The sequence below is a fragment of the Aspergillus heteromorphus genome (assembly GCF_003184545.1).
Source record: "Aspergillus heteromorphus CBS 117.55 chromosome Unknown BO70scaffold_11, whole genome shotgun sequence".
Taxonomy (NCBI): Eukaryota; Fungi; Ascomycota; class Eurotiomycetes; order Eurotiales; family Aspergillaceae; genus Aspergillus; species Aspergillus heteromorphus.
In genome coordinates, this window is record NW_020290416.1 from 594,992 (window position 1) to 615,529 (window position 20,538).

Here is a 20,538-nt window from a genome sequence, read left to right on the forward strand (position 1 = left end):
CCTTATATACCCTTGTAATCCTTCTTCCCCTCCACTATCTTCATCATCATTATCATCACCTTCTTCTTCTTCTTTTTCTTCTTCTTTTTCTTCTTCTTTTTCTACTTCTTCTTCTACTTCTTCTTCTCCTTCTCTCCCCCCCTCACTCTCCCCCACAATCTTCCCCTTCCCCGATCCGGCTATTATCTTTTCCCTTGCCTCCTCCTACTTTGCTTTACTGCAATTCCTGCGGCTGAAGTTCATGATACCATGTTAGGGCTGTTTTGTTTGTATGTATCTGTGGGCTCATTCTTATTCTCATATTCATTCTCATTCTCATTCTCATTCTTCCCCGGTGTGCGGTGTGCGGTGTATGGCGGGCGGGTGGGTATCCTCTCCGGCGTGGCGCAATTTGTTTCTGTTCTTGTGATTGTGATTGATTTTGATTGATTGATTGATTGATAAAAGGGGTAGGGAGTCTGTCTAGACCGGGCTTTGCAATGCAATACAATGGAATCATAAGTAGCGTCTGTGAAGTCGGCTCTTTGTTAAATACTTCAAATATTGCTTTTTCTTGGGTATTTACTGCTCCGTATTTACTACTTACTGCTGACTACTTACTACTTACTGTCCAAGATTACTTGGTGGCTGTAGATGTATGTAAGCGGTCAGTGTGTTTGTGATATCTGTTGGTGGTCTGGGTAGTGGAATTAAATGGATTGAATTGAATTGAATTGAATTGAATTGAATTGAAATGGATGACTGATGGATAGAGAAATTAAATGAAATGGAATGGAATAGAATAGAATAGAATGATCAATCCAACTTAATACTCAATTGCATTACATTACATACATCATATTGAGCGAGCGAGCAAGTAAGCGAGCAAGCCATAGATAGGTAAGTAGGTAGGTAGGTAGGTAGGTACCTCTCGAACTTAGACATGATAGACCCCTTCCCCTTCACCCTCGCTATCTTTCCTCGCCACACACACACACACACACACACACACACACACACACCTCAATGTTCGATGTTCAATATCCGATATCCGAAGCCCGATTCAACGGACGACACAACACAAGACAACACGACACTGTATTTATCATACACGCACGCTGACAGACCCAGATCCAGACCCTGCAGCCCACGGCGCAGGCGGCGCAGCACAACACAACGCACAAGCGGAGACAGAACGGGAAAAAAACAACGCATGCAAGCAAAGCAGGCAGGCAGGAAAGGGAATAGATAGCTAACTAACGCATCAAGCAAAGCAACGGAATGGAACGGCCCTGAAGGGACAGAGACAGAAAAAGGAAACCTTGAAACCTGCGGCCTGACCTGCTTTAGGTCGACAAGACAAGACAAGACAGATAAACAAAGATAAGAAAGACTCCGGACTCGCGATACGCCTGCAACCTAACCTAACCTATAAACCACGCGCGCACCAACGGTTAACAAAAAATGAAGACATTGAGATTTAAATCGATCCCGAGGCTTTTCTTGGCTATCGTAGTGTAGAGCTCGAAGGCCGAACGGAGGTGAGTCAGGGGGAGTGAAAAAGGAAGAAGAGGGAAAAGAAGGCCAAGGAGGGAGAGAGGCAGGGGAGAGGGGTTGTTTGCTATTTTGGCTGGTTTCATCCATAGCCGGGCGGGTGGTTGGGTGGGAGTGAAACTTTGCGCATGGGTGTATTCCTTGTTTTCCTTTTGATTTCTTCTGAGATCAGTTTTTTCTCTCTCGTCACTGCCTTCGTTCGATCATTGATCAATCATGATAGGGGAGTCAAGCCTCGTCTCATCAGTCTCAAAACCTATCCCCCTCCGCTCGCGAAAGAGCAGTTAGCCCAAACCACCCCAGGCACCGCGGATGCGACGAGCTAATTGAATGTCCTTCTGCATGATGGTCACGCGCTTGGCGTGGATCGCGCACAGGTTGGTATCCTCGAACAGATGCACCAGGAATGCTTCTGCGGCTTCCTGAATCGCTTGGATGGCGTGCGATTGCCACCGCAGCTCCGAGCCGACTTCTGAAGGGAGGAGATCCATGGCCACCTCACGAACCAGTCGGGCGAACGGCAGCTTCTGGATGAGGAGATCGAATGACCGCTGGTATTTGCGGATCTCTTTCAGCGCCACGGTGCCGGGCTTGTAGCGGCGCTTTTGTCCTCGGGGGGTGGGGTCGCCAGCTGAGAGGGTGTGAGTTGGTACCTTGTATAAGGTATTATGAGATGGTGGTGGGTGGGGTAGTAGTAGTAGTAGTACGTACGTTGAACATTGCTCGGTTTGGCGATCTTCTTTGCAGCGGCTGGTCGCTTGCCGCCTCGGGGTTGACTGGCGGTGGTCTTGCGCACGCGCGGCGACGAAGGCGATGCAGATGCCTCCGGGGCAGCCGTCACGGGGGCTTTGGATGAGCTTGCGGCAGCGCGAGCGCCAGCTGTTGATTTCCGCGGTGTTCCGGCCATCGCCTTGCGACCACGGCCTGTCTTGGGAGGCATCTTGTCGACGAGGAATTGAGTGCTTAGAGGTTGGAGGGTGGAGGGGTAGCGTCAGCTCAGCTGGGGGACAGGAGCTGTTGAGACTCGGGAGGAGTAGTCGTCGGACCCCGAGGCCAAGAATGTTTGGTTTGTTTTGATTTTTGTGGGTGACCGCCTTGGATGGGATGGGATGGGATGGGATCGATGAGTAGAACTCAGTTCAGTCAGGGTCAGGTCAAGAGGGGGACCCCGGCCAGTTGCGACTAGCGACTCGAGAGAGAGATGCTGTTGCGTTGCTTCTTGCTGAGTTCTCCCAGCCATCCCAATTACCGGCCAGACGCGTGGCGCGTCGTCGTGCTTCGAGGCGCGCGGGTGGCATGGCTGCTGGCACGTGATAATGGACTGGCCGCTGACGCTGACACTGACAGCGGACAGTCGTGCCTCAGGCCGTCAGTGTTGTCACGTGATGTAGACGGCATGACGATGCTGGCCCGCCGGCCTGAGGCAAAAAGGCCAGCTGGAGCTCTGCGGTGATTGTGAGCGAATTATTATCGGAACTGTCGCCTTATCAATCAACTTTCCCTCCAGACTCACTCACCCCCATTCTTGTTCTAGCCAAACCCACCCCCCTCCCCCCTCCCCCCTCCAGTGGTCTTCTTGATCTCGTGCTGTCCTCCACTTATTCTTGGTCGCTGCCCTCCCGCAACCCCGAACCAATCCCCCAAACATCCCCCCAACAAACCAGAACTTACAGCTCAAGACTCCCCCCCCCCCCAAAAACGCCATGGCCGCCATCTGGGGTAATGGCGGGCAGGCGGGTCAATTTCCTCTGGAGCAATGGTTCTATGAAATGCCTCCTGTCACCCGGTGGTGGACAGCCGCCACCGTGGTCACTTCGGTCTTGGTCCAATGCCACGTTCTGACCCCGTTCCAGCTGTTCTATAGCTTCCGAGCTGTCTATGTGAAGTCCCAGGTGCGTCGCAGATAGACCCGCGTGCGGGTCATGAGTGATGGGTCACGGGTCACAGATCACAGGGCTGACAATCGCGCAGTATTGGCGTCTGTTCACAACTTTCCTATACTTCGGGCCGCTCAACCTCGACCTACTATTCCATGTCTTTTTCTTGCAGCGATACTCGCGCCTCCTCGAGGAGTCGTCGGGTCGCTCGCCCGCCCACTTCTCGTGGCTTCTGTTCTACGCCATGGCCTCCCTGCTCGCCCTTTCGCCCTTCCTCTCCCTCCCGTTCCTGGGCACGGCCCTCTCCTCCAGCCTGGTCTACATCTGGAGTCGGCGCAACCCGGAAACTCGCCTCAGCTTCCTGGGGATGCTGGTTTTCACCGCCCCCTACCTCCCCTGGGTCCTGATGGCCTTCAGCCTGGTCGTGCATGGGATCGTGCCGAAGGACGAGATCTGTGGAGTCGTCGTTGGTCACATCTGGTACTTCTTCAACGACGTTTATCCCTCTCTGCACGGTGACCACCGCCCTCTCGACCCCCCCATGTGGTGGGTGCGCCTGTTTGAGCCGAGAACTGGGGAGGTACGAGGCACGGGTGCCAACGTCAACGGGGAATTTGCCGCCGCCGCCGCACCTGAAGTCCGATGAGGCATCTGCAAGTACTCCATATTATCTGCGCGGTGCTCCGGAACCGCTCAGACATAGTGGGCCTTGGGATTTCAACAACGTTGCGATCTTCCAGCGCCCAATGGTTGAGACGCGGGGCAATGATATTTAACACTGTCATGATATAAGCAAGGATTCCGGCGGCATTTCTGGCTAATTGGCATTGGGTGGCTCATCTGGGAGGTCATTTGACCCCTTGTTGCAGAACTACTTGCGCCACGGGGCCTCTCGTTCGGAGGTTGCAGAAATGTTGCACGGTCTGTCCCAGTCTCGAGCTGTACTGTAGCATTCGAGAGACAGAGCCCTTATCTCGCCAAACCACTTGAGGAGTTGGGATCACTTGTGGGGAAGAGCTTAGAGGATGCGAACGGGGATGCGAGTAGCCGTGGAGACACTTGCGCGGATGTTCAATTGGGACTTGGATGTACATGTTAGTCTGCACGTATCAACCCGATGTCCGCATTCCCTGGTGGAAAGGGACGATCAATCGACCAAGCAATGAAAATAGACAGGTGATTCCAGATGATGTCTTTCTTTCTGTGTGTTCAGGAAGTGAAAGGAGGGGCACCTGCATGGCCGGGGGAGTTGGGCGCCCAAGGCGACGACCCCGACCAGTGACTCGAAGGGGACCGTCCACGTGTAGATCCAGGGTGCGGTGCGTCTGGAATTTGGGGTAATTCTCCGCATTCGTACCTTAATTCCATCTGCCGGGGGATGACGGCATGACTTCTATCTAAGTTCTCCCTTTCCTGATGGATGCACGGAGTAGAGAGATCGATAGGCATCATTTATTTTCTCTCGGCCCACGTCATGATCATCTGCCGCCGATCAACCAGACGCTTTGGTCGGCGTGGACGTTGGATGGAGGCTCTGTCCTTGTCTACATGTTAGTACCTGTACACGGGATCCGACCGACCGACCGATCATCAGCGTGGGGTGGAGGTGATTGTCATGATACGGCCAATACGGCCAAATCAGGTGCGAGGGAAAGTCGATGATAATCCTCTCCTGTCTATTTTTGGCTTTGGGACGCGACGGTTAGAAAGGCTTCTTTTTGGTTTCTACACTGTACCGTACGGTGTACACCCTATCTACACCGACAGCATCTCGTTTAACACCGTCCATCGCATTCGCATCTGTCGATGCCGTTCTCCACTCCATGATCATCATGTTGTTGTTACTATTGGCAGGGACGCATACGACGGGACGCCGAGGCAGCTACGTATCTAAGACTAACTACTCGGCTGGTCCCTGGGGTTGAAACAACAAACAACCAGGGTTAATCTATCTAGTATTTGTTGTCCACGCGTCTGACAGTCGCCAAAATCGCCCACCGACGAACCGCGACCGAGGATCTGGCTTCAGAGGCTTGGAACCGGTCACCCGTGGGTCGTTGCCATGCTTCCTCCTCCGACGGTCCTGCATTCGTGGGTCTCTGCAAGCCAGCCACCCATTCATTATTGGCTGTCTCGTAAGTCGTCGCAGCAGGAGATTTCTTTCGTCTTCCTCGTCTTCTTTCCCGGTTCCCAGCCCTCAGGCTCGACCACCCTTTTTTTTTCCCCCTCGGGGGATAATCAATCTTCTCGGTTCGATGGTACGGATAAAGTATGAAACGACCCCTCCTCGTGGCGCCACTTGTAACCTATGTATCTAATGGTTGAAACGTCGAAAGATAAGGCTGTGGCAAACAATCTCGGTGCAGGTGTCGAGACTGACTACTGTCTGTCTGTTGGATATGCTGAGTAGATAGTACGTACGTTGTCCGTGGCCGGAAATGAAACGCTTCTTCGAGCTTCTTTCAGAGGGTCGAGATGAGATGAGATGAGATGCCCCCACGCAAAACCCACGCAAGTCCGATTAATCTGTCAAATCTGATATCGGTGGAGCCCGGCGTATGGCCACTGGCCAGTTCCGACCACCGCCTGAATGTCGGCGGTTTGCCTACCGACTTCCCGACTTACCGACCATCGTACTCGTTTAAGGATTCGGCGCCGAATCGCATCCAGGCGTTCGGCGGCGGACAGTAGCATGCACGAGATACGGACCCCATAGTACTACTACTCTCTAAACATTGAAAATTGAAAATTGAAAAAAAAAAAAAAAATGCATTGGATCTTTCCCAGCCACGAGGCTGTGGCTGGATGCTGGAACTATCTAATTATGTCATTAAAGCCGTTCGTTCCTGGTGAAGAGGCGGTCCGCTTATGGGTCCATCCCCATAGTACCACAAAACAAACAAACAAAAACAAGCCTTCTGGATAAACCGTTTCCCACTCCCTCACATTCACTTCTGCCTGCTCGGTGCAAGGTGACATGCATGGTAGGCTGGCCTGGCAGCACGAGGTAGATAGTGCCTATTGTCCATTTCCCCGCCCTGCTTTCTCCCACCATTTGTCCTTTGTCTGGATGCACGTATCCCGATATGATGATGATGATGATGATACTATCTCGGCAATTCGGTGCCAAAGCCAATCAGGTGGTTGTCGGCTCCATCACACAGCCGCCGAGGTGTACACCGTCACTGGCCACCGAGTCATGGACATGGCTGCATGTCTGTAAGTAGGTCAGGTCAGACTGTAAAAGACCTGCCTCAATTGGCAATAGCTGGCGGCACTGTACGAGTAAGATCAGGTCAAGATGGTCTGTCTGATCTGATAGTTAATACTACTAGGTAGATACATACTCTAAGTACTGTCGGGGGTCAAACTTGCATCTTCCCATGTCCAATCACACTGAAATGCAAGCAAAGAACACAACCTGTCCTGTCCATGCTTATCATGCGTCTAGAAACTGTCCGCACCCGCCTGCATACCTAAAGTTAGAAACGTTCATCGCGTTACTACTACTACTACTATTATTATTATTATTATCGTTGTTGGCATTGTTGACAATCATTAGGGCTGTCACATCACTGTACCTACGTAGTCAATGTTGCAGCTGCGGTGTCATGCTCTCTCTCTCTGTGTCGCAACAACATCAAAAAGAGCAAGCAGATCGCCAACCGCATGGGATATGGTAGCTGCCTAGCTACCTATGTAAGTAAAGTAGCTGCCTTTTTTTTTTACTCCGCAGCCGATGTCTGTCCAAAGTTCAAACCACGCGCAGAATACCCTCCTCGGTAAGTAATTCGATGCGGCCTCACGAAACCCTTGACAGTTTTGACACTGACGCGGTACTGGGAACTACGGCCAGGAAGATATTTCGAGCATGGCTCGATCCCGAGTCCGACTAGGATCTGTCTAGTCAATAAATTATGCATCGCTATCTCTATCTACTTCCTCCGTATCTACGGAGTATCTGCCTCGTTACTGCCGCAGGTAGCGTGCTACGCTATGGATTTAGGCTAGCTATCTAGGGTTTGTTTTGCTGCCCCAACAAGTTTGTCTCAGGTCTCAACAGTCCGTCACACATTATCATCATCATTGTTATTATTTGCCGGGAAATTGACCCTCCTACGGTACTTACTCGTACTCAGATGTTGATGCCTGGAAGGGTAAAGCTTGCGACCGTTATGTTGATCTTGTCAGTACTTTGCGAACCATAAATTATTTCCCACTGACTTTTTTTTTTTTTAGTTTGTACTTTGTAGGTAGAATACAGGCCCTCGGGTACGAAGGTTGAGTGGCCGGCCATTAATTGGCTGTGGATGTGCGTAAATGCACATCACCGCCTGGAGGCGATACCGATACCGAGGGCTGGATTAGGCAACAGAGATTCCACACATGCTGCCATGAGCCATGACGAGGGGTGCAATAACATTAATCTCTTATCCACGTCCCGGGCGAATTGACCTCCACAGATCCATGGGCAAGCTGGGCAAGCTGGGCGCGATTGTTTTGTTCTCTTGAAAGTCGAGCCTCGACATTCGAGCATTCGAGGGTCGGCCTGCGTAATCGCCCCTCAATGGTTTGGCGGAACTACTTAGAGCCTTGAGATCAATCAACTGCTTCGCTTTTCCCCCCCTCTGGCTCTAGGTTCTTTCCGGGTCTAGCGCCGTGCTACTCTGCCCTTAAGTAAGCGGGCGTACCTAGTAGTTAACTAGATATATCCCCCCGTCGCCCCATGGGCCCCGTGGGCGTCGTTCGAGGGTTTGAGACTTTGAGGGCTTAAGTCACTTGGTTGCTGATGGCCCCACGTCGGCGCTGCCAATCATGGCGATTCTTTCCGGGAATTTGACAGTAATAATAACTGCTGGGTACGTGGATAGGTACACCGTAGAGTTAGGGACACTGGGACAGAGGTAATTAGCGCTCCTTCTAACGAGCCGCTAGGCCCCAAGGAACCAGATTTCTCCTGTTCACCCGCTGCGGCGTGGCTAAACCCTCCTGGCAGTGGCAGGAGGGTCGATCCTCGGCTGAACAACAGGGCTCAGCAGAGAAGGCATCTGGAGCTTGAGGCTTGAGCAACCATACCGACCGAGTACCTGACTGACGTGGTGTCCCCCCCTCCCGAAAATAGAAACAACGTGGTGGTTTGTTCCCTCTTCCCTAACACCGTACGGTACCTACCTATTCCGTACATACGTAGCCACTGCGATGGCAGTGTACTACATAGTACTAGTACCTTCCAAGCCACATCGTAGGTAAGGTACCGACCGACCGACCGACCCCCGGGCCCAGGGTGTTCTTCCACGCTGCAACCTCAGATGGTTGGGTCTTGGGTCTTGGGTCTTGGGTCTTGGGTCCATCGTGGGGGAGCCCGAGACGAGACGAGAGACGAGTACGACTACGACTGCCACTCTCGCCAGGCACTCCGAGATGGGCTAGTGCGGTCGGCTGGAGGCCTAACCGCAACAGGGATGAATCACGACCGAAAAGGCGATAGTGGCGGAGGCTTAGCATTGGCGCCAACCTAGTTTGTCGGCCATCCGCAAGACATTCGCCGCCCCGGCCCACCAGCCTCGCCCCACTCCCCAGAGGCGCGCCCCCCCCCCCCTTAACCACCTGAAGTTAATCCGGCGCGGCGTCCCCTGGCCTGTGACGGGCCCTCTCTGGCTTTTGCTGGGGGCCTGCTGAGCCCGCTGAGCCCGCTGAGCCCCGTAACCGTGGCCCGTTGTTGACGCTTGACGCTCGACGCTCGCCGCCCGCCTCCTCTCTCTCTCTCTCGCTCGCTTTCTCCGTCCCAGTCAGTATTATTCCCTCCCGACACGTTCGTTCTCTAGTTTACCACTTGCCTGCTGTCTCTTTCCCACTCCCAGTATCGACTCCCCCCTCCCTCGATCTTCCCTTCGTCCACCACCCCAACCACCACCACTAGTACTGCTAGCTACTAGTTGATGCCGCAGCTTTGTTGCTAAGGCATCGTTCGTTCCTTCCCAAGTACCTGGCTCTGCCTATCAATTTCCATTCCCTCTTTTTTTTTTTTTTTTTTTTTTCTTCTTAATTCCCCCTTCCGCCCCTGCAAGAGACGTAAATTACGCACTCCTTTTAATTGTTTTTTTTACCCTATTTTATTATTATTATTATTATTTCCTACTATTACTTGCTATAAACTGGTCCTCTCTGGCCTCCTCTTTTCGTCACCTTCCCATTAAAACCAACCCTTCCTCCCTCCCACACCCCCTCTCCCCCGCTCTCCCATTCCAGCATCATTGGGGGCTTGGATCACATTCTACAACTACTAACGCCATTATCACCATCCGGTCCCTCGTGGTCGAAACCTTCTCCCTCCAACGCCAGTCCTTTCCTGGTTCGAACGTCGGTCACCAATAGTCCGTTGCCGCCTCATCGTCGACGCACCCCCAAAAGGGAAAAGGGGACAAAGCAACGGGAAAGAAGTTTCACGGCCGTTTGTTCCCTCAAGTCACCTGCGACGACCCCGACAACGACCCGGACGCTCGCATTGCAATTGTCCCGAGACGTCTCGCCGACCCCTCGACGCTCTATAGTGGCAGGCTAGTGTGGACATTCGCATCTATTTTCCGCCGGGACGTATTTGGAGAGCAGCAGCCACGGCCCGTCTGCGCCTGCCTTCGCAACACCCGCTCGAAGCTGCGACTTACAATTTGTCCCAATTGGAGATTCTGTGTCTGTCGGGTTTCTGATCCGTCCTCGCCCTTGTCTCCCCGCCCATTCCTACCGTGAGAAGGTGTCGTCCAGGCCCCTGCACCGTCATTCACCATGAGACGCGGTGTCCTAATCTTCCTCGTCGTCAATCTCCTGGTCGTCTCCTTCCTCGTGCGCAGCGTCTTCACGCTCCTCTCCTTGCTCGTGGAAGATGCTTCCGCCGACGCCATCCACCGCGCCGAGCTTCCCTCGCCCAATTCCAGCCTGATCGAACAACGGCCCCAGGTTATCCCCAAGATCATTCACCAGACATACAAGAACGAGACGATCCCGGAAGTGTGGAGAGAAGCCCAGCAGAGCTGCATTGACTTGCACCCTGACTATGAATACATCGTATGTCCCCAGTCCCCACCATGCGCCGTCAGAACGTTTTGACTAACAACACCTCGCTTTCTGTGTAGCTCTGGACGAACGAGAAATCGCGCGAGTTTATTGCCAACGAATACCCCTGGTTCCTCGAGACGTTCGATGGATACAAGTACCCCATCCAGCGCGCGGATTCCATCCGCTACTTTGTTCTGGCGCACTACGGTGGCACTTACATTGACCTAGACGACGTGCGTATAATCCGTTGTGCTGCCTATTGAAAGATTCATGCTGACTGGAACGATCAGGGATGCAACCGTCGGTTAGATCCGCTTCTCGCGTACCCTGCCTGGGTCCGTCGCACTGTTCCTACCGGTATCTCCAATGATGCCATGGGTTCGGTTCCCCAACACCCGTTCTTCCTTCGCACCATCGAACTCCTGCAATCCTATGACCGCCACTGGCTCCTTCCTTACATTACGGTCATGTACTCCACCGGTCCGCTGTTCCTGTCCGTGATCTGGAAAGAATACATGCAGACCAACCCCAGCGAGTCGGGACGCGTCCGGATTCTCATGCAAGACGAATACAACAAGTACTCGTGGAGCTTTTTCACGCACCACGTGGGCAACAGCTGGCACGGCAAGGATGCCCGGTTGATCTTCTGGATGGGTCAGCATTGGTTGTTCCTGACCGTCTGCGGGTTCCTTCTGGCCGCCGTGGTCGGATTCAGCCTTTGGTGGCTGTACGCGCGCCTGGTGTCCCTGAGTTCTAAGTACCGCTACCGCTACTCGAAGATTCCCGCTTTCATTTCGAGTTCCCGCCTGTCCTCCCCGACCCGGGCGTCGCGGCGCATGATGCCCACCCTGCTCCGCCGGGTCAGCTTCAAGGAGGACGAAGAAGCCGCGGGCGTCACCGAGACGTCGTACGAGCTCTACAGCCGTCGCGATTAAATGTTGTCTAATGTACTCTGATTTGCGAGCCTTTCCAGCCTTCTTGCGCTCTGACACTATTCTTCGCACGACCTGTGCTTGCCGGTCCCTCGGTGGAGCCGTTCCTCAGGTGTTTTTCTTTCGTCCGCTCAGGGAGTTCTGTTTGCTTTCTGGGGTGCATGTACGGAGTTTCGGGGCATGGGTTAAACCGAAGTGCTTCTCCGAAGCAAAATGATTGCTTGTACATGTTTTGGCAAGATTTTTCGATCTGTCCGCGAGGCGATCTGCTAGGCAGCACCCTCGTCTTGTATCTGACTCTCTTTCTTGGATGTTTGGATTTACCTCTTCCTCTTCTTCTTCTTCTTCCTCTTCCTTTTTTTTCCCCCCTCTTCTTCGTTTTCAAGAACATTCGCTTCTTGAACGCACTCTTGTTCTATTCTCAACTGTCCGTTTTACACCTTACACCTTTTACTCTTTGTTTCATTACTACTACATATATAGACTTGCTTTCGAGGTGGGGGGTATAAGACAGATGCCGAGGGCGAGGGCTAGTTGCCTTTCCAGCTACAGATGCCTGGAGCGAGCTGGGGTCGCGCAAAAGAAAAGATGAGACTAATACCGCCGTGGTTTTGCCACTGATGAGACGATGAAACCTTTTTTTCTCCCCTACTGTTCGATCCATGAACTTGTATATGATATAAACCAGTCGACCGATTTGGATGAAGAAAATAGAGACCGGCGGAATGGTTGATCCGGCCGGGGCGTGTCATGCGTCATGGCAGGCGAGCTTCCGGCTGACACAATCCTCCAATCTACATCAAAGTCGACGACTGACTTGCATCCTCCCTCGTAGTTCGTACAGCACACCCGCTCCACCTGTACAGCCATGCCACCTCCCTCCTATCAGAAAGGCGACGTCGAGCCTCCTGAGGAGATCACCTCCGAGGCTGTCCGCGGGTTCCTGATGGGTGCCTTTCGGGTATGTCGATGACTTTTCCCTCCCCCCTCCCCCCTCCCCCTCCATTCCCCCATGGCCCTCGTGGGGGCCACAACCTTAAATCTCCAATTGCTCATGCTGAGAGGTGCCATTAACCAATTCCTGGTATAGTTTGGCTCCGTCTCAATACTGGCCCATATGATTATGATCCTCCCGCATCCTTTCAAGTTCTCGTCGCCTTCTTCTGCCCCGATCCCCGCGGAAGCCCCCTCCCACTCATCATCTCGACCATCTTCGTCCCCCCGGCCATCGCTCCTCACCAGAGAGATCATCCGTTCTCGGCTCTTCTACCGCCCCCTGGAGGGCTTCTCCGAGTGGCTGTCCCCCGGATCGCGGGTCTACCGCGGCCTGACACCGCAGTTCAAGGTCTTCCTCCAGATCGCGGCGATGACCCTGGGCGGATGTATCTGGGCTGAGAGGACGGTCAACGACTACATCAAGTTCGTCCGCAAGGTCAAACGGGCTGAAAAGGTCCAGGCCGAGAGAGCCGCCAGAGGGCTGGAGTAGCCGTGTTTGGGTCTGAAAGCTTCCCAACCAGGTCGTTCTTTTGAGTTCCTAGTGCAACGCCGGAGCGATGAGGGAGAGGGGGGGGGGGAGAGGGGTGAGAGTCTCAATATTGTGATTTCTTGTGCGTACTGCGTGAGGTCGCAGTCTGCACTACTGACTCGCCCCGGCCGCCGCACAGCCACTGCCAACTTCCCATCCGTGCTGTCTGACTCTGCTCTGCCCTGGGTTTCGCGTCTATTCTTGTCCAAGGTGACGGTCATGTACCCGACAGCCCGGGCCCTCGGGTCTCCACCGATCCTCAACTACCGTGTTGCCAGGGTTCAGGCGAAACGCAGTCGCCCCCGGCTGGAACGCGCTACGGATACCTCGATACGGGCCAGGCCTGCCATGGCGGACAGGCCGATGGGAGGAGGGTTTGCCTTTGGCGGTCGGCCGCGTAGGTCCCGGACAATCGATGTTGCCGTCCTGAACAGCCGTTGTGGAGAGACGGGAGGATCTCGGGATGGGTGAATCGGAATCGGCGGCCTCTTGTGTACGGAGTACGGAGTAGATCTTGCGTTAAATGAAGACCCCCGACTCAGGGGCTGTGTGCTCTATTGCGAGGGCGTTTCTGAATACTGCACCATCCTTTCCTTTCTCTTTGATATCTTGGCCCTAGGCTAGGCGAGGGTCAAGACAAGAAAGGCCCTGACGAACAGAACAGCGGGCCAGACCCCAGGGCCGGGAGAGAAAGGGACGGAGGGAGGCACGGAGGGGGGGCGGACTGGGAAGGCCGAAATGAGCAGGCCTGTCTGAGACGGCGCGAAAAATAGCATCTATCTAATATCTAATCCAAAGGGGAAAAAAAGCAATATTTCCCAGGACAGCCGAACCCGTTGATCCCACCGCCCCCCTTCTCCCCCCCCCCCCCTCAAGTTTCATTTCTAATCCCACCAGCTGTCATGTTTTCCCTGAGCTCCAGACCGTGGACAAGGCCGGGCTAGAAAGCGCAGGAGCCCGACGCCGGGCGACGACGATGTCCAGCCGGCGCGCCGCTGGGGGCGAAGTGGAGCCGCGACCAGGGCGCCGGCCAGTCGAGCAGCGGTTACGCGGCTGGAGATCGGCTTCTCGAACGCGTTTCAGACTTTCAGTCCTGTCCTGGACTCCTTCCTGTGAGTGTCCACTGGCGATCGACTTTCAGGGCTCCATCTGGGGGCGCGCGGGTGGGACGGGGGGAACGAGAGGGAAATGAGAATCAAAGACAGTACTGCTCTAGAGCCTATCTAGAGTCTAGACAGATGAACTAGGTAAGTGGTTTGATTGAAGTAGGTAGGTACTCCGTAGGTGCAACGGACAACGGACAACGGACATCGGTAGGCGGCCGGGTGAGGCGGTTGGCCGACTGACTGCTGGCGCTGCTGCTATATTAATCCAGCCAGTGGGAGTGGGAAGGTTAAAGTTATGACGGGGAGAGGATTGGATTTCTGCTGACTGCGTCGGAGTGGATGGGTGGCCTAACTAGTATGGAGGAGTAGACAGGGAGTAGTGAGTCGGTACGGGGTAGTTGATGAGGATATGATTCAAGCCTCAAAGTGAGGTGTTGTTGGAGGAGTAATACTAGATAGTAGTACTCAGTAGAGGGTAGTACTCCGTCTGCCTGCTTGCCTTGCCCTTGAGGCCGCATCCGGCGAACAGGCGATCGGCCGTTCCTGCCGAACCAAGTAACTTGTTTTGCGCTCCCTCACATTGCTGCTGCTGCTGTGCTTCTGCTGCTTTGCTTTTTGCTTCCTTCCTTCCTTCTTTCTTTCTGCTTCCTTCCTTCTTCTCCTTCTTCCCCCCCCATATTGTTGCATTGCCACCACCTCACTCACTCACTTTCTCCCTCCCCTTTTCCACCAGACACACACACACACTTCCCCTGATTATACGTCCCTCTCTTTTCTTTTTCCCCCCCTCTCTCTCCCCCCCTCTCTCCTTCCCCACATACACACCTCGCCCTCCTCAACCTCTCCATCTTCTCTTTTTTTTTTTTGTTGCTGTATACTGCTCTGTCGTTCGTTCCCCTGCTAGTAATCGTTTGCGTGGGCTCCCGAAGAAGCTCCGGGCGCTGACATCATTGCTGCTTCCTCTGGCCCCCTCCGCATCCAATCAATCAATCAATCAATCAATCAATCAATCTCAATCCTTCCTCCCATCTTTCTTATTTGTACTGCTTGCTCTCCACTACTACATATCTACTGCATACATACTGCTGCTGCTGCTGCTGCTGTACCGTTGCTGCCCCTTCTGACCTCATTTTTCTCCGGATTGATTGCCGTCAGGAACTGGAGCCTACCAACCACTACTACCACACTACCACCTCCCCTAGTCCAGGTCCCAGGTTCCTCCCCCCACACCCGGGCAACAATCGCTTTCTCCGGGTCGGCCTTTTTTTTGTGGGACGTCGAGGCTGTAGCAAAGCAATTGCAGAGCTGCTGCTCCTCTCGCTCCTCTCCGTCTGTCTGTTTTCGTCGCCGGCCTTTCTCCTTCCGGCTGCCCTGGCCCATTGTCTCCATTGTCTCGTCCCCTGGTGGCGGCCTCAATTGTAACCTTCCACGTATAATTCTTCTTCTTCTTCTTACTCTTGTGACCCTTCTTGCCTCTTTCTCGCCTAGTCTTTCTTGGCTGCCTCTCCCCACCATTGCATTGTTGCGCTTGGGGTGGGCTGTTGCTTATTAGTTCGTTGCAAAATTCTGGAACCACCACCACTACCACCACCCTATACTACTACTACCTGTTGCTGTCCCTCGCTATCCCAACGTTGATTCTTCTTCTTCTTCTTCTTCTGCTTCTTCTGTCTATACCTTGTCAACCTTTCCTGTCACTTATATTCTTTGGTTTTTCCACCTTCCATTCATTTGATTTTGACTTTGGCTTAACTTGGGTGACGAGTCACTGCCTCGCCCCTCCTTCACTCCTCGTCGCATTTGTTTATTATCGCCGAGTGTCTCATCTGGTATCGAGACCTGTTCTTTCGCCATCCTTTTTTTTCGGTGCCAATTCTCATTCTCCAATTGCGCCATTTTTATCTGGATCTTCTCCGGCGCCCTTTATTATTATTTTATTTTATCTGCTGCCCATCCCCCCCCCCCCTCTCTCCCCCCCAGCTTCTCCTCGATCCTTCTCGCCTTTCCCATGGCAGCTGGACGGACTACTGTATGTTCCACCTTCCTTCCCTCCCCTCTTCCCTTCCGCAGCTCCTCATTTGTGCTCCTTCGCCCTGCTCCACCCCTCTAGTTCAACTAGTCACCACCTGGGTCTCAATCTCCTGGACTGGTCTTGCTGCAATGTCTATCCATCCGTTCCATTCTTATCGCCCCGTCATGCTACCAGCTTCTTCCAGCCTTTTTCTTACCGTTTTCTTCCTTCTAGTGAGCACCGACGCCCGCGTCCTCGATGTGAGATTTCAGCGCCCACATCCATCTGCGATCTCTGTCAATCTCCTCGGCCTCTAGCGCTTTTCAGCCTTCCCTTGCTCCGTCCGTCTCCGCCCTCCTCCTTCCCCCAGTCATGGCCGAGAGTCTGGGGAAGAAAGAGCGGAGAAAAAGTCTCAGCGTCTTCACTCCGTCGTCGACGACGGCCTCCTACGCCGGTCCCGTGGCCCATGAACGGTCTCCCTCGGACGACGCCCACGCCCCGAAGAAGAAATCGCGACGCAACTCAGGGTTCTTTGGGGTCCGGCACCCTAGTCCCCCGAGCGCGTCTGGCAGCTATGGCTCGCGTCGCCCTGGCACCGCCGATTCGGAATCGACCGCCTGCATGACGCCCGTGCCCACCGTCGCCCTCGAGGGGCCTCGTTCCCGACGCAAGTCGCTGCAGAAGAGGCGAACCTCCGTGTTTGGGTCGCTCCGGTCGCTGCATTCCCTTGAAGATGACGACCGCTCGCAGGGCCGCTCGAAAGGCTCATCCCTGGACGAGGATCCCCCCGAGCTTCGGCATGGCATTGGCTCCATTATTCTGCACCATGGAGAGGTCCAGATCACGGGAGGAATGTGGCGAAAGAAGAGTCATTACCTGGTCCTAACTGACACCCATCTTGTCCGATTCAAAAGCCAAAGCAAAGCTGCCGATATGTTTCCTTCGATCCCGGCCTCTTTCTCCCGTTCGGTGGCCAACAATCGCCAATCGGTCGCCTCGATCAGCTCCTTACAGGACCCCCAGCTTTCGGCCCCGAGCGATTCCTCTGCGGGAATCCCCCTGAACAGTATCATTGCCGTCTACATGCTGGACGACGGCAGACCGTCATCGACAGTGGAGGTCGCCTATGTGGATGAGCGAGCGCAGAAGGCCACTTTTATCCAAATGCAAACGCCCGATTTCCAGGAACTGAGCCTGTGGATGGTGGGCATTCGATCCGCCGCTGAACTGATCCGCGGGGCCGACCCGCTGGGCTTTGACCAGAAGACGGTGGATTGTGTGGTCCGGATGCTTGACTACGAACGAGACTATGACCCGGAGACGTTTCGTATGTTCCGAGTGATTCAGATGGCGTCGACCAAGTCCCCGACGCGGGCATCGTCGGAGGATCTCACAAAACTATCACCGACGGGCTGTTATCTCGCCCTCGGATCACACAAGCTCCACCTCATCCCGTTGCATAAGATCTCCAGCCGCAGCTCGGTGGTGTCATTGAGCGACTTGGATGCTACCACATCATTTGGCCTGATGAATTTGACCTGCCTATCGATGGAATGGGGGGACGATAGTCTACATTTGACATTCCGTGTTCCACTCCGGAAACCATTTTCGGTCTTTCTCGCGTCGGTGCATTCGCTGGAGGTTGCATTCTGGATCCGGCAACAGACGGAGTTTTTGCGTCCTTTGTGGATCAAACGGCCATATGACTTCATCGTTCCCCGGGACCTTGGGAACGAAAACAACTTTCCTCCGGTGAGCCTCGATGAAGACTACGGCTGTTTCGACCGCACATTGGTCGCCTATTCAGCCAGCTATGACATCGACACCTCCAATATTCGATACACGATTGACGTGCAATGTGATGACGCTCCCTGTTTCAAGCTCTTGCCGCCAGCTTCCACTCGCCAGAGGAAATACACTGCCTTGGAATTGATTGCCGTCATGCGGGCTCTCCGGTACAACGAGTCATTCCGTTCCATTTCCTTCAGTGGCGTCAGCTTGGATGCACTCCAAGGCCTACGCGACATCCACGGATCAGACAAGGATGCTCTGTTGAGTCGCTCAGGTGCCCCGATCCATATCCCCGGCCAAGAGAATCTGTCGGTCCTATCACAAGAAGTGCGGGCCCTGACTCTGAAAAGCAAGTGGCTCCGGCGCCTGGACTTTTCTTACACTCTTAGCCGCGTCCCCAAGTCGGACAGTGAAAGTCATGATCCAGGGTGCGGGATACCGGAGGCAATATTCCCCATTTGTCGGCGAGAGCTGACGAGCGTCGACTGGGTCGTTCTGAATGGAATCAAGCTGGGAGATTCTGACCTCGACTATCTCGTCGACGCAGCCTCTCAACGGTCAAGTCACATGCGAGCATTGGAAGTGGGTAATTGCGGCCTGTCGGTTCACGATCTTGATCTACTGCTTTCCACCATTGTTGCTCAGTCGTCGACTCTGGAGGCAATCAACATCTCTGGGGTACAAGGCCGGTTGAGTCCCGACATATTGCAGCAGTACCTTGGCTACTTCAGTCAGATCAAGACGCTGGATTTGTCTCGTATTTCTCGCACATCGAACTTGGATCCTCTCCTCACGCCCGAGACGTTGATCAATTGGCGATTGGAAGAGCTGTCGCTGAGCCGGACGGTGGTCAACCGGGAGACTGTCGATGCTATTGCCACATATCTGGCCAGTGAACGGTCCCGAGGTCTCCGGGTGCTTCGACTGGACCAATGCGGGCTCAGCGGTCAAGATGTTGCCATCTTCCTGCATTCGATGGCATCTAGCGGGGCCCCTCGCGATGTGCATCTCTATGTAAACGAAAACCGACTTGATTCCGGCTGTTCGTACCTCTTCGAAGCCATTTCTCAAAGCAAAACTCCGACTCACCTGTCTATGAGAATGATCGATTTCAAAAAGGAGGAGCAGTTTCAGGAATTGGTGGAGGCCTTGCGCAAGAACCGGTCGTTGAAGTATTTGGATATTTCCAAGGCATCGCTTCCGTACGATGCTGGCCCGGAGACGTGCAAGGCCTTGCAGCTGATGTTCGAAGAGAACGAGACGCTGGAGGACTTGGATATCAGCGGGGAAAGCGCTCATCTGGATGTTGCCCGGTTTGGAATTGGCCTCAACTTGGCATTGACTGGTCTGAAAAAGAATAAGTCTTTGCAAGTCTTGCGGATTGAGCATCAGAAACTGGGTCTCCAGGGCGCAAATACCTTGGCATCTGTCCTGGAGGAGAACGACTGCCTCCGGGAGGTCTACTGTGAAAACAACGACATCAATTTGCAATCATTTACGGTGCTGGTCAACGGCTTACAGCGCAACAGATCTTTATTGAGCCTGTCATTCATGGATCGTGACCGAATCCAGTCCCTGGAACGCGTGCGGCGAGAGTTTCAAAGTGTCAAACGGGAAGCAAACCTTGCCCAGAGCTCCGCCACCAGTTCTATCCGCCGGTCCATCTATGTAGCAATGAATGGCAAGTCGGGGTCAAGCAAGCAGTCCAAACAGCAGCAGGCATCCAACCACCGCTATAGCTCTGCGGTGCCCCCACACCTGGCTAGTTCATCCGAGACCTCCCCAGTCATGCAGCAGGACGTGGAGGCTATTCTGCATTCATTGAGCCGGAAATGGGATGCCGAGGTCGCTCGTCTTCGTCGATATCTCTTCCGGAACTACAATATCGCTCATGGTCTCGACGTTGGTCTGGCTGGTGCGGATGATGACGCTTCTAGTGATGGACGTCCCACCACAGCAAACAGCCTTGGAATGATGTTGGACAGTATGAAATTGGACGTGACGGTAGCTGAACATGAGATTCAGCCCACGCCGCAAGCTTCCGCGCAACGACTGCAAGAGGCTACCCCAGATAGCCCAAAGGATCACCTCGAGATGTTTAATGGCCTGGATGCGGAAAGTAGTGTGGTTGCTGAGCTTCGACAACGTCCGCAGACGGCACCTTTCTCGTTCCCCGAATACGCCTCTCATGCCTTACCATTGGAGTATTCTAGCTCTAGCTCACGCCTGGCGGTGCCGGTACCGGCCATACCACCCGTTGTCAACAAGACCAGCAGTGTCCGCAGTGCTCGCAGCTCCAGTACAGTCTCTACCGGGACCGGGACCAGTGCGCGAAGTGCCTACGGGTCAGCGTCCTCCACACTCAGAGGCTTTCTCAGCGGAAGCGCCTCGAAAGAACGCAAGAAGATGGAGAAGATGAAGTCTGGGGCAGTGTGTGTGCCGCATGAGAGACCACCTAAGCTGGACTGGGCGCCCCCTCAGTTTGATCTAGGAAACTTCCGGTAGTTCTCCTTCGAGGGCCCGAAGACGTCCCAGCTCTTCTTCACTCCACAATGATTAATGAATCGAATCACGATAACTAGAAAAACAGTTTTCGCTAGTCGAAGATACACCGCGTGTTTGAGGCCGTCGCCACAGGATGTTTCATCTGTGTCCCTCCTACTTTCACCTGCCTTTTCTTTTCTCTTCACTACCGAGGCCCGGACCACCT

The 20,538-nt window shown here is 53.9% G+C and overlaps 6 protein-coding genes across 6 annotated transcripts; 5 read left to right on the top strand and 1 right to left on the bottom strand.

Moving 5' to 3' along the window:
• Positions 1–803: 803 nt before the first annotated feature.
• BO70DRAFT_33751 (uncharacterized protein) lies at positions 804–1,314 on the top strand. Its single transcript, XM_025541160.1, has one exon. It carries the CDS (start codon positions 923–925, stop codon positions 1,229–1,231), a length of 309 nt encoding a protein of 102 aa, XP_025399723.1. The 5' UTR covers positions 804–922; the 3' UTR covers positions 1,232–1,314.
• Positions 1,315–1,720: 406 nt separating this feature from the next.
• Positions 1,721–2,603, bottom strand: BO70DRAFT_33759 (histone H3 family protein). Its single transcript, XM_025541163.1, has 2 exons — positions 2,245–2,603; positions 1,721–2,164 (listed from the first exon to the last, which is right to left on the bottom strand). Exons 1-2 carry the CDS (start codon positions 2,471–2,473, stop codon positions 1,818–1,820), a joined length of 576 nt encoding a protein of 191 aa, XP_025399724.1. The 5' UTR covers positions 2,474–2,603; the 3' UTR covers positions 1,721–1,817.
• A 633-nt stretch (positions 2,604–3,236) lies between these two features.
• On the top strand, positions 3,237–4,056 carry derA (putative ER-associated proteolytic system protein Der1; the record flags this gene model as incomplete). Its single annotated transcript, XM_025545885.1, has 2 exons — positions 3,237–3,425; positions 3,505–4,056. The coding sequence occupies 2 exons, from the start codon at positions 3,237–3,239 to the stop codon at positions 4,054–4,056; spliced, it is 741 nt and encodes a 246-aa protein (XP_025399725.1).
• A 6,137-nt stretch (positions 4,057–10,193) lies between these two features.
• On the top strand, positions 10,194–11,398 carry BO70DRAFT_370991 (glycosyltransferase family 32 protein; the record flags this gene model as incomplete). Its single annotated transcript, XM_025544775.1, has 3 exons — positions 10,194–10,472; positions 10,541–10,696; positions 10,754–11,398. 3 exons carry the CDS (start codon positions 10,194–10,196, stop codon positions 11,396–11,398), a joined length of 1,080 nt encoding a protein of 359 aa, XP_025399726.1.
• Positions 11,399–12,203: 805 nt separating this feature from the next.
• BO70DRAFT_429067 (uncharacterized protein) lies at positions 12,204–13,317 on the top strand. The gene is made up of 2 exons (XM_025548037.1): positions 12,204–12,356; positions 12,486–13,317. The coding sequence occupies exons 1-2, from the start codon at positions 12,264–12,266 to the stop codon at positions 12,879–12,881; spliced, it is 489 nt and encodes a 162-aa protein (XP_025399727.1). The 5' UTR covers positions 12,204–12,263; the 3' UTR covers positions 12,882–13,317.
• A 2,955-nt stretch (positions 13,318–16,272) lies between these two features.
• BO70DRAFT_33887 (uncharacterized protein) lies at positions 16,273–20,480 on the top strand. Its single transcript, XM_025541223.1, has one exon. It carries the CDS (start codon positions 16,410–16,412, stop codon positions 20,331–20,333), a length of 3,924 nt encoding a protein of 1,307 aa, XP_025399728.1. The 5' UTR covers positions 16,273–16,409; the 3' UTR covers positions 20,334–20,480.
• Positions 20,481–20,538: the final 58 nt, after the last annotated feature.

What these genes read in the sequence shown, in the direction of transcription:
- BO70DRAFT_33751 (XM_025541160.1), top strand. Translation starts at nt 923, where the DNA reads ATGATAGACCCCTTCCCCTTCACCCTCGCTATCTTTCCTCGCCACACA.
- BO70DRAFT_33759 (XM_025541163.1), bottom strand. Translation starts at nt 2,473, where the DNA reads ATGCCTCCCAAGACAGGCCGTGGTCGCAAGGCGATGGCCGGAACACCG. An exon ending in CAAACCGAGCAATGTTCAAC is followed by an intron (nt 2,165 to 2,244) that starts GTACGTACTACT and finishes ACACCCTCTCAG; the next exon opens with CTGGCGACCCCACCCCCCGA.
- BO70DRAFT_429067 (XM_025548037.1), top strand. Translation starts at nt 12,264, where the DNA reads ATGCCACCTCCCTCCTATCAGAAAGGCGACGTCGAGCCTCCTGAGGAG. An exon ending in TCCTGATGGGTGCCTTTCGG is followed by an intron (nt 12,357 to 12,485) that starts GTATGTCGATGA and finishes TTCCTGGTATAG; the next exon opens with TTTGGCTCCGTCTCAATACT.
- BO70DRAFT_33887 (XM_025541223.1), top strand. Translation starts at nt 16,410, where the DNA reads ATGGCCGAGAGTCTGGGGAAGAAAGAGCGGAGAAAAAGTCTCAGCGTC.